The 13,134-nt window shown below is 37.2% G+C and overlaps 1 protein-coding gene across 1 annotated transcript in view; it reads right to left on the bottom strand.

The window, feature by feature from the left end:
* The window catches only part of NPAT (nuclear protein, coactivator of histone transcription), a 57,878-nt gene that overhangs the window by 1,753 nt on the left and 42,991 nt on the right, over window positions 1-13,134 (bottom strand). The window contains exons 11-17 of the mRNA XM_081098782.1: window positions 12,616-12,712; window positions 11,825-11,953; window positions 7,799-9,460; window positions 6,253-6,368; window positions 6,069-6,177; window positions 2,792-2,852; window positions 1,541-2,690 (exon numbers count right to left, since the gene is read on the bottom strand). Of these exons, the coding sequence (XP_080954908.1) occupies window positions 1,541-2,690; window positions 2,792-2,852; window positions 6,069-6,177; window positions 6,253-6,368; window positions 7,799-9,460; window positions 11,825-11,953; window positions 12,616-12,712 (3,324 nt within the window). The remainder of the gene's footprint in view (window positions 1-1,540; window positions 2,691-2,791; window positions 2,853-6,068; window positions 6,178-6,252; window positions 6,369-7,798; window positions 9,461-11,824; window positions 11,954-12,615; window positions 12,713-13,134) is intronic.

Genomic DNA, 13,134 nt, shown 5'->3' with positions numbered 1-13,134 from the left:
TAAACCTAAGTTAACATATTGAACTCAAACAAAGTCCCAAAACTTTCTTAAATCAGAACATTTTATCGAGTTCTTCCATACACTAAAATTTTTGACAAATTTTTCAATTTAGAATTTTAGTTTTACAGAGCAGAGATAAATATAATAAAATCAAGGTTAATAAAATATTCCGATGGTTCTTCCAACATTAGTTTAGGGCATAAGACATTATACAAATCCAGAGTGTATAACTGCTGAATGAAATAAGTAAGATACAACATGATTTCTATAAAGTGGTCATTATTGCCAAACCATAAACCTTAGAAAGGTTTACTAAGATTTTAGGATTATCAGGTATTTTTCAAGTTCCACACATTTAATATATATCAGGCACTTTACAAACACTACATTTAGGTAAGATAATGTGGTAACCTTTGGTTAGTGATGCAGCTGAGACTCAGGGAGCTATGGGCTTAATCATAATCACAGAAGCAATAAAAAGGAGATGCAGGATTCAAACCCAGGCTTGCATGGCAGCAAACCCTAGACTCTTTCCCTGATACATTTTAAACACCTTTCTTTCTATTCAATCCACTTGCTAAATGGCTAAACAGATTAGAAACCAAAGGACTTATAATACTTATATGCATAGCCCATGGACACGAGTAATAAGGTAATGAAAACTTGGAGGGGTGGGTAGGGGCTGGGAGGAGGGGGGAGGGGGAGGCAAAAATGGGAGATATCGGAAAAACTATCAACAATAAAAAATATATGGAAAAAAAAGAAAGAAATGTGTTTCATTTATTAATGCTATCCCTGCATTGCCTTTCCATGATTAAGGAAAAAACAGGTAAGTTTAGTTTTTACACAGCTCCACATATTAACATCTATAAGAGCCCGTGAAAATATGACAGGACATGGGAAAAAAACCCAAGATGTAGGAGTTAAGTAGTTTTTACTTGGCAATTCCACACACAATAGTGGCTCACCAGTTTTTCATACCTCACGTCAATCGCCACCCCACAAATATTCATCCTACCATGACACAAACAAAAAACTCCTTTTCCCAAGGAAGATGTTTATAAACAAACTAGAGGCCCAGTACACAAAATTCATGCGGGGGGGGGGGGGGGGGGGAGAAGGGGGAAAGAGAATCCCCTTAGCCCGGCCTGCATCCTCTCCAATCTGGGACATCCCTCTTGCAATCTGGGACACCTGGCTCCTAACTGCTCACCTGGTTGCCTGCCTGATCGCCCCTAACCGCCTCTGCCTTGGCCCCCGCCACCGTGGCTTTGTCCAGAAGATGTCTGGTCTAATTAGCATATTACCATTTATTAGTATAGATGCCTTAGCAATTATTCTGAACTGTTTTACTAGACAACTTCTGAGTACCACACTAGCTGAGAGACACTGCTATACAATGTGTTTTGTCAGTTAAACTCAAGCTGTTTTGAGCAGAATGTTCAGTAAGGTAGCTATGGTAAAAAATGCTGAGCTCTCTAATCTGAGCACTGAACGAAGGGCAAAGGTAGAATTTTGAAATTAAGACTTTCAAACTTGCCTTGATTCTCTTCTTTTTCATTGGTACTGACGAATTTGAAAGATTTTTATTAGAAGTACGGGAGTTTCGCTCACGCTCATCTAATTCTTCAATTTTCCGCTTTTTTGTGGTACTCCTTGCAGATGTTCTAAATTGTTGTGTATTGTCCTTTAGAGGAGTTGCTGAAGTAGTCCTAGAGATGGCTGCTCTGGAGAGAATCATTAATGTGTGCGCAGCCATGTTCACACTGTTTTCACTCCCTGCTTCACTGGCAGGGCTGCAGGCCGGCAGGTCAGGGGTGACAGGAGGGACCATTATTTTGGGTGTGCTACTGTCTTCAATGAGACGTCTGCTAGAGGGGACCTTGATACCATCGGTAGGCTCTTCTTTATGTTTTTCCCCTGCCCCTGAGCCAGGTGTCCGGGGCACAGATAGATGAGCACTGTCCACGAGCCTGTTTACTGGGCTATGACGCTGAGCGTCCTGTAACATTTCTGTGGTATGTTTGCTTAGTGGGTTAATCAAAGAACTGGCAGATTTGGTTTGTTCCTGTTTTAGATCCTTCACAGCTGCACCTACGGAAATGACATTTTTACTGTTTGAGGATGTGCCTTGTTTTTTGGTTAGTTCTTGCAGTGATGCTATAGTCTTCTCATTCCGTAAACCTCCATTTTGCTGCCCATTAGACAGTTTTAAAATTTCTGGATTTTTCTGTCTTTCCACATCACTGCATAATTCATTCTCCTTATTAGCTGTTGCTTTATGGAAAGATTCAAGTCCAATTTCTGTTGATGAAACTTTCTTTTCTGACTGAGCTTCTTTTATGGTATGTCGGCTAATGGCAGTTTCTGATTTAGATAAAATCTTAGGCACAGGAGGTTTCTCTCTTTCTCTTTTGAGAGCATTATTCGAAGAGAGTTTTAAGGTAGAGGACATCATGGGTGAGCCAAGATTAGGAAACGAAATGTCATTCCTTTCTTTGCTCTGGGACATCATCTTATGGTTTGCCCCCTGTGTATCTGCCACAGGAGCAGTACTATCAAAACAGAGCACACGCCTATGGCTTTCCAGTGGTTTGCTAGTTGGAACTATATTCTCTGAGAAGGGAACTGTGATTTCTTCGAGTTTTTTTCCATGATCTGTTGTCATATTCTTGTCAGAAACTTCAATTCTTAAAAAAAAGAAAAAAGCAACCTTTAGCAACATAAAGAAATCCTTTACATTTGAAATCTGTGCATACAAATAATCCGATAGGAACTACTTTTAACTTACCTTTGTGCATGACATCCAACTAAATGACTTGATGAATCCACCAAATTATTTACCTGCTTTCCTGGAATTATAAATGAATTAATTAGAAAAGAAAAACATTCCTGAGAGAAAAAGTATATTCCTCTGAAAGAAAATGGAACAGATCACACTATATCACACATCATGAGACAAAAATTTAAACGAAAGCTGATGTACAAATGAAAACTTTCACATATTAAGTTTAAAAGCAGTTTTGTAATATACACAATATGGTCACTCATCCATTTTAGAAGAAATACAGAAATGCCTTGCTTCAACTTCAGGCAAATATTATGAATCCGTTTTTGGGTTTATGAATTACAATGTTCACTTAAGAGTACTACTTAGCCCTAACTTTTGGCTCAGTGGATAGAATGATGGCCTGCGCACCGAAGAGTCCCGGGTTCGATTCTGGTCAAGGGCACATACCTTGGTTGCAGGCTCCTCCCTGGCCCAGGCCCTGGTTGGGGCTCATGCAGAAGGCAACCAATAGATGTGTTTCTCTCACATGGATATTTCTCTCTGTCTTTCCCTCTCTCTTCCACTCTCTCTAAAACTCAATGAAAAAATATCCTGGGATGAGAATTAAAAAAAGAAAGAAAAAAAGAGTACTACTTAGGTCTAGAAAGATATTTAAAGAAAGCAGTATGTTTTGCTTATTTTAAAAATGTGCCCATATAATTTTCTTGTTTGTAAGCCTGTCACCTATAGCACATGTTCCGTAGTTTTAATAACCATATTTTGATTTCTATGGAGTTTATGTGAGAGAGCAGCAAGACATGAAGCTAGAAGGAAAAGCAGAGATGAGACCATGAAGGGCCTTATGTATTTAAAATTTTTTTTAATGTTTTTATTGATTTGAGAGAGAGAGAGAGAAGGGAGAGAGATAGATCTCAATGAGAAAAAAATATCAATCGGTTGTCTCCTGCATGCACCCTGATCAGGGATGGAACCCACAGTGTGTGCCCTGACTGTAAATCGAACCAGGAACCTTTAGGTATACAGGAGGGCACCCAACCAACTGAGCCAACACTGGCCAGGCAAGGACCTTATGTATTATGCAAAAGGTTTCAGAGAGAAACCTCGTGAGTTTTAAATAGGAAACGTTCACGAATAGATTTATGTTATAGGGTCACTCTGGCTAAATAGGAAACGTTCACGAATAGATTTATGTTATAGGGTCACTCTGGCAGTAGTATAGAAAATGAACTAAAAAAGAAAGAAAACTAGAAATAGCAATTTTAGATAGATATAATTAGACTAGAAGGCCGATGGACGAAATTCGTTTAAGAATAGGCCTTTGCAGCCCCAGTTGCCTTGGCCCTCGCAGCCCTGGCTTCGTCCAGAAGGTCATTCTACTCTTCAGCTATTTGGTCAATTTGCATATTATGCTTTCATTATTATAGATGGCTCTAAATATTCCAGGTAAGAGACAATGAGGATCTTAAGATTCAGTAAAGGGAATTTACATAGCTATGAAGAATAAAGGAGCAATCAATGGTGATATTAACCAAGGGAGGAAAAGTACGCAGAAGAGGTCTTTGAGGAAGAAGAGGTGAGACTTGGATAGGCAGAGTGTGAAAGTCTCCAGTTATAGAAAGTTAGAGAGGGAGGAACGTCGTATAGTGGTGGTTCCAGAAGCCATCAACAGTTGGAAGTAAAGAATGGAAAATGTCCAATGCATATAGCAATATTAGGTCACTGGTGACCTCATTTTAAACAGTTTTAGTGGAAACATGAGAAAAGACAGTAACATGGATAAAGAACTGAGAGATAAGAGGGATTGAGGATAAAGGGTTGGCAGGTTGGACACACCTAAGGAACTTTACAGCCAGAGAGGGAAGGAGCCCCAAAAGAAAAGTTGAATATATATATTAGACTAGAGGCCCAGTTCACGAAATTTGTGCACGGGTAGGGCCCCTAGTGGCTGCTGGCTGCTGGCCAGGAACTCCCTTCCCTGGCTGCTGGCTGGGGCCTTCCTTCGTTCCGTGCCGCCCCTGGTGGTCAGCACACATCATAGTGAGTGGTCGAATTCCCAAGGGGACACTTTACATATTAGGCTTTTATATATAACCTAGGGCATAAGTAGATTGCATTAACCTTATAAAGGAGATAATTATTCCTCTAAGAGAGAAAGGAAAAATGATTTTGGAAGTAGAACAGGTACATATTGAAATGGAGTTTACTACTGATAAGTGGGGAAACTAAGTGGCATTAAAGCGCCAGTGCCACTTCTAAAGCAATGCTCAGAAGCCCCGGTGTGAGCGCAGAGATCACTGGTTGGTTAGAGCCAGGGCTGGGGGTACCAAGTGGGTATGGTAGAAGAATGTAGATATGAAGGTTTTTAATTGTACTGAGAAAAATGACTGATGTGGTAGGGAGTAACCCGAATAGTGAAGAAAAACTAGAATGGAACTGAGTGTTCAGTTAAAAGGTGAGGATTCAAACACCAGGAGCTATCACTGGTGGAAGAGAGAGTCAGTGGATATATGGAAATGACAGAAGTTATTGGTCTTTAAAAATTAGTGAAAAATTAAAGATGAAGCTATGGGAAAGGATGAGTGAAGACTCAGAAATGGAAAAAATCAGAATTCTGAGGGTTAGGTTGTTTGGCAGGTTATCTACATGGGCATGTTGTTACCATAAAGATGGAAAAGTTTTAGGTACAGAAGTCTGAGAACTAGGTGCAATATTCATCAAGGCCCTGGACGAAAGTCTGGTTGTTACTTTGTATATGGCATCTTTTGTTGAAAAAATTGTAATTTTGTATTCAGCACCATCACACTTTTCCATGTATAAATTATGCATTTTTTCATTTTTTAAAAGCAATTCCTTTATCCCAGCATCATTAAGATATTCTCTTACATTTTCTTTTATGCTTAATTGTTTTGCTTTTCACTTTTAGGTCTTTAATCATCTTGGGTTTCACCTTTGTATCAGATATAAGGGAGGGTTCTAATTGTTTCCTGTAATATACATAACAGCCAATAAATTTCATTTATTAAACAATCCATCCTTTCCCCTCTGACTTCTGATGTTACCTTGATCACATACAAGTTCCTATACATACGGAGTCTCTCTTAAATTCTATTTTGTTCCATTTATCTTTTTGTTTAAATTGTTGCAAAAACTTTAAGCAAAGAATGGATGATCACCTGTTAGGAATGGTATAAGTGCTCAAAAAGAAAATACTGTGGTGTTGTTGCAAACAAATGAATATATAAACATAAAGTTGACATTAATGAACTTAAAAATGTACCTGTACAAGGTTTATTTCTTAGTCCCTGAGTTTTCTGAGACTTTGGAGGCACAGGGAATTGAGGGATACTTCTATTGCATAAAGGTGCTGCCAAAGGCATATGAAGGACCTACAAAAGAAGCCATTAGTTATAAACTATGTTTGAAAAAACATCACCGCACCACTTTTTGTTAAAAAATCTTACCTGCTGAGGAGGAGCAGAAAATGTATTTGCATTCTGACCAACCACAGATACAGGTATCATTCCTACCATTCCTTGGAGTACAGGCTGGACTGGAGAAGCAATTATGATGGCAGATCCTAAAAAAAACCCAAATTCAATAAAATAAGATTCTGTCTCATGAACGAACATAAGACACCAAATTACTAATTTGAAACAAACTCTCTAAAATTATAATCCCCTTTCCTTACAATTTACTTTTCTTTTTATGAAATTAATTTAGGAACTGATAAATTAAGAAAATGTGAATTTGAATATTATAGTGATGGCATTTAGTCAAGGTGAATATCATAAGCAAGCATAAGACTCTACAGCCAAGATGTCATATTATATTTATATCTTGATTCTTCTAGAAAGAATAGTAAAATTGATTAGAAAACTGGTGGTGAAGGTTTCAAATCTGAATCTTATACCAGATTATTAGGGTTCCAATTGAATATTAATATTCCAACATTTGCTCACAACCCCAACCTATTATCTCAATGGTACTGGTCAAAAACGGTCCAGTCTAAATTATGGGAGGAAACACAATGCTTACATGGTCCTTCGAAGTCAACAATAGAGTCTGTGGCTATCATAATTTAGCCCTGCCCGGTAAATGAACCTTTTCCTTACACACGTTCACTAACTGATCCTCAGGATGATCTCACTTTCATGAATATCTACTTCAGCAACTCAACTGTCTACCTACATTTGTGCTACTTAAGATTCCTTCCTTCCTTTTACTCCAAATACTACCTTATTTCTCTAAGTTTCATCTCAAGTTCCATTCTCTACCTTTATCTTATTTTAAATAGCACTTGATACCAAGTCATCAGGCTTGGTACTTAATTGTTGGTATTTAACCAAATGTTATTGTATGCTTATAAATGTAAAAGAGGGGGGAAAAGTGGGAACCAATAATTAAGGACATGTAGATGAATGTGTCATAAGTTCTATCTTGAAGGAACATACATAAAAAAATATGACAGGCATGTCAATCAACAACTACAGATAAAATAGCATGTACTAACTGCCACAAGTCCTCTATAAACAAAGAAGTCTAAAGACAGGGATAAATTCTGGAAGGTGGGAGACAGTGAGACATTACGAAGGGCTTTATGGAGGGAGAAATTCAGGTTGTGTCTTAAAAGTTTCTCCAAATACATAATAAATTCCTTGAAAATTAAGACTATAATAGATCTATTTTTTAAAAATTCGCAGAACAATGGATTTTAGTAGGTATATAGCTATTTGGTAAATGAATCTTTCTTTTTTCTCTTTTGTAGTTTAGCACATGGATTGGGAAGTAGTTGTAAAAAACAAAAGGAAAAACTGTAAACCATCAAATTCCATAGCTTAGAAAATAAAAAAGTTTAAATTAGCTAAAGAGGAGGTATAATCACACACTTCAGAATCTCTTCTCATACTACCTATCTATGACTTATTACCGCTTAGTCAGTAATTGTATACACAAGAGAAATTAGATCCTACGCCACAGAAGTAAACTTCAGTATGTTCTTAAAGTTACCTTGTGAAAAGTTGGGTGACACAGCTTGGTTGACAGCAAATACACTGTTTGACCTTGGTGGTGTCTGTAATTGGGACGGTGAAGGTTGGGCAGTCATAGGTGCAGAATTTCCAGGCAACACCACAACACTGGACTGACTTACAGTTGTTCCCAAAGCTGTTGGATCAGTCATGCAGGTAGCTATCAGAATGTTATTTGAACTACCAAAAGTTGTGCTTGTAGCTGGCATCAATTGTATAAACCCCCCATCCTTGGAAGCACACGGTGTAACATTGGCTGAAAAAGCAATGCTGTCTTCACTCTGAGTGTTGTTTACTGCAGAGTCTCCAGGTTTAAGCACTAAAAGGCTCTGTTCCATTGAGGCTGAATTCCCTGTTCCTTCAGCAGATGTGATAGTACCTGCAGTTTCTTCTGAAGGCAGGCATTTAGCTAATTCTGCATTTTTGGCAGGGGATTTAGCAGAAGACAAAATTATAGTTGGCACATTTTCTCCACTGATACTAGAAACAGCAGTGTTAAGTTCAGTCTCCGAGGAAACAAAGGAATCATCACTAATGATAATTTTGAGAGAGACAATATTTGACGCATCTATCTCTGCTGAGTTGTTGCTAGCAGGTTTATCACTAGTATTCTGGGACTCAGGGCGAGACTCTACCACTGAAGAGCACACAGGTTTTGAAGGAAGAGAATGTCTTTCTTCTACAAGATTACCTTCTGGAGGTGTCAATGCAACTTCCCCACAGTTTTCATTTTCACCTAATGAGAGAAAAACACTATTTCTATCTTCTTTTGCAGAAGATGAAGGTTCTTGTGAATCCAAAGCAACTTTCTCAGACTTGGAGGGCTGATTTTCATGTCCTGTATGATCTAACTCAATACATGATGAATCATTAGATGGTTGTTTAATTGAAGATATTGAATCTCCAAGACCAATTTCTTCTTGTTCAGATACATTTAAAACTGAACTTTCAACAGACACAGATATACTTTGAAGTGAAGAATTATCTTGGCACTCTGAAAGTTGTGATGTAACTGGTAATACAGCATCAATTTCAATTTTACTCTGATGAATTTCTCTAGACTCTGGTGCTTTGGAACCATGGAAATTAGTTTTCAGTCTTCCTACATCTTTAGAATTTTCACAAAATTGGCTTTTTTTAGATGGCTTTCCAGTTAATGGTATATCTTGGGATAAAAGTTGAGAACTTTCCCCAGAGAGAGTTAAGTTTTCGTTTTTAGTTTCACCACCAAGGGAAACAAATGAAGTTACTGGTGTATCAGACTGATCTACTTGTAATCGAGATTCATTCGGCACATTTGGAGACAAAGAGTTCTTTTCAACTTCCATAGCCATGTCAGTTTCAGTGAACATTTGATTGGTGTATAATTCACCACAATGCTGATTACATTTGGCATCAGAATTTACTCTTTGGTTAAAGTCATTTAAATTAGGCACAGACTCAAAGGTAATATCAAGGTTACACTTCTGTTCAGTAGGTACACCTGTTTTGAAGGTTTTTTTCTGGATGCTAGAACCTATCTGGGAAAAATGTCCCTGGGTTTCCTGTCTAAGCTCATCATGGTTGCTGCCATTCTTCAAAGCATTTGATGTGTCTTCATTTTGATAAGATGTACAAAGTGAGGGTTGACCAGATTGATCATCTGCAAAATATTAGCACAGTAGAAAGATATGGTGAGTATGTACAGCTTTTGAGGTAGTCATCTTTACATAAAACCTATTAAGCCAAGGAAGTCACCATACATTGACATACCAGTAAGCAGAAGTCTGATGTATCAAAAGTACTTAAAGGTACTTTTCTTATCATAGATGCCTTTTAAACAAGTGTCAAATTGTTTTCAACCTTCTCGGGAAATAGATGACACAATGAAGGACAAAGTATACAGGTTTAAGAACATCAAATATTTACCAGCATATAAAAAAAAAGAGGTCCAAACACAGTTTTTTTCAAGACACTTGAGTTTTTAATTTCTACCATTTCTATTGACCTTATCTGATATATTCTTTTTTTTAAAATATACTTTATTGATTTTTTACAGAGGGGAAAGGAGAGGGATAGAGAGTTAGAAATATCGATGAGAGAGAAACATCGATCAGCTGCCTCCTGCACACCCCCTACCAGGGATGTGCCTGCAACCAAGGTACATGCCCTTGACCGGAATCAAACCTGGAACCTTTTAGTCTGCACGCCGACACTCTATCCACTGAGCCAAAATGGTTAGGGCTGATATATTCATAAAAGTGAAATGGGGCCACGTACATTTCACATGATCAACATATGATGTTCTTGTATATTGTTTGATATTCAACACACATTTACTGAAGATCAACCATATGATTGGTACTGGGAAACAAAGATGAATGACCTTGGAGAAATCAGTATAGTAAGGAAAGCAGATACAGATCAGAAAGCCGTAATAAAACATGATAAAAACTGTGAAAGTATAGGAACAAAAGGCATCTCTTTTTGCTAGGGATGTGAACAAGTGTTACAAAGGAGGTATTATATCTTGAAAAATGTAGTGTGATAGTTGGAATAAGAGGAAATGATACTTCAGAAAATAGCAGAGTACTGAAAAACTGCATATGGTATTCACAGGTTAGGACAGAAAACAGTAACAATTAACAATATAAAAAATACAGGAAATGTTAATCAACAATCACGTAATTCTGTTAATGTGACACTGGTAAAATAATATTTGGTACAGAAAACATTTGAATCCTTATTGTGGGGAAATTAGTGGAGATTGCAGTCAGGCCAAATAAATTCACTAGTCAAGTTTCAATGAAGCGGGAAGACCATCTGAGAAAATAAATTTCAAACCTCATTTTGTGCATGGTAGAGCTTAACGGAAGCACGATGTTCCACACAAACTATGTAGTGAGAAAGGCACGCCCCACCATAATTCAGGCGAAGAAGAAACGGAGGACTGGACCGGGTGTAGGCAGAGGACTCAAAGCAGAAATGTAGGTTAAGGTTCTCCAACATTAACTTTTGTAAGACATGATGCAAAACTAGGAAACCATCAGGGTTTTTAGGGGTGATAATATTTAAGAACACATGAGCAGAAATGATTACTTTGGCACAGCTTGTTGTAGACAGAAATGAATACACGTGGTACTAAAGAGGTCTAGAGTTTAGCAAGAAGTATGAGATGCCAGGGTAATGTGAGAGAAACCAGGATAATGGTTATCTTTGAGTAACAGGAATGGAAAAAATATTGATTGGGTAGCAATATGAAGAGAGGTTTTGGTGGTGCTGTGGTGTTTGACATGAGAGACGGTTATATAGTATTTGCTGGACTGTAATTCAATGAGCTATATTCATTTTTTACTGTGCAGTTCTGTACATGTGTTGTATTTCACCAAAGTACACTTTGAAGAAAACTGGCAAATATTTAAAAGATCTAAAATGAACATATTTACTATCTTCCCTCATTTAATAAGTAGTTATTGTGGGGGCAATTATGTGCCATATTGGTACTCCATGGGAGGCAGAAATACATACAAAGAATTGAGTTAGACACAGAGAAATATTACCTCAAACCTCATAAATCCTTAATTCAAGAAATAACATATAATTTCCTCTCAGTAAGGGAGCTATAAATACTGAGCAGTCAGCTAAATTTGCTTACTAGCCTGAATGATTAATACCACACACAAACCTTATATATTAGAGATGTGAATTTGTGGCTCAAAAAAATTATGTCAAATGTTATAGATTTTTGTTTAATTGGTCAATACTACTAATACCAATTTGTGCATGTCAAGAATCTATTGTATCATGGGAGAGTAAGTACTAAAAATTCATCTTTTAATCAAAGTACTAAAGCCTGGGGAATAATTTTCTTTTTATATTTTTTATAACGAAGAGAGAATACTAGAAATACAAAAATGACCTACGTTGTAATTTGAACTTCCAAATTAGACAAGGGTTTTTGCTTTTGAAATTTTGAGACTGACATTTAGGGTTTGGATTGATGATATTAACAAAGTCAAATTCTTACCAGATTCTTCTGTTTTAAAAGAACCTTTAACTGTTAGATTAGTTTCATCTGCTAAGACTACATTGGGATTGGTTTCCATATGCTGACTGGAAATGCCTTGTGATAAATTTTTATTATTCTTTGTTTTACCTGTTAAAAAGGGAACAGGGAAACAATCGGTTACATGACTAAAATAAAAATAAGCATCAATTAATGAAGCTTGACAGTGGTCAAGCAAATGTTAGACATTGGTTTTAATTATGGTATTTTGGATGTTTTTAATATATTGCTTTATATATGACTGACAGGTACAAAGATTTTTCCACCAGACAGGTAGTTCTTAAACTTTAGCCTAGGATCACCTGGGAAAGGGGGCCACAATTTTGCATTTTTAACATATTCTCATATAATGCTGATATTGCTGGTTGAGAGACTACACTGAGAATTACTTCACTAGGCCATAAGGTTGAGGGAAATAGCCAACTTTTTGTATTCCTTCTGTATTATCCAACTGTGTTTGGTATAATGTATGTATAGTAGCAGACTTCAACACATTTGTGCTGCCTGGCAAAAATGTCCACAAAAAAACTCCTAAACTTTAAAAACACTGTTCTGCATTTTTTCAGCTTAGCTAAAGTTTCTTTAAGAAAAACAAAACAAAACAAAAACTCCTTTCATATCCGTATAATGTTTAATGAAAATAGGAACTTTTTTCAGATGCTCTGGGAAATGTTGCTTCACTTTGGTTAAGTTTCCAAAGAAACGAAGATACTTTTTTCTTCTAATTGCCTTGAAAGAAACGGTCTTCTTACCATAGTCAAAGAGATCAAAGAGTGCCTGAAATGCTGGATCTGATTCTGTCTGTTCCAGTATATCCTGTATAGCTTCTTCAGACATATGGATTTCACTCTACCAAAAACAAAAAACAAATCCCCATTGAATATAGTTTAATACTAGCAAAATAAGATATTTTCAAACATTAAATAAACATAGGAACTATACACAAATATAAATACAAAATAAAATCAAGCTATAACTTGATATATAATCCTATATAATAAAGAGCTAATATGCAAATGCACGTAATGCCCTTGCGTGGGGGGAACCTGAGGCCGCGTCCCCCATGCCCGGCCAGGGGACCTGAGGATGCACCCCTTGCCCTGCAGGGCTTGACAGGGTTGGGGCCAGCTGAGTCTGGGTCTCGTGCGATTTCGAGGTGCATGTGGGTGGGCAAGGACTTGACTCTGGGTCCCATGGTGTACCCCAGACTCTGACAGGAGGGAGATTTTCATATACATTTTACTAATTTTCTTTCATTTCTGACATTTCTA

Source organism: Myotis nattereri (genome assembly GCF_964212035.1).
Source record: "Myotis nattereri genome assembly, chromosome: 9".
Taxonomy (NCBI): Eukaryota; Metazoa; Chordata; class Mammalia; order Chiroptera; family Vespertilionidae; genus Myotis; species Myotis nattereri.
This window is presented reverse-complemented; position numbering and strand designations above follow the sequence as displayed.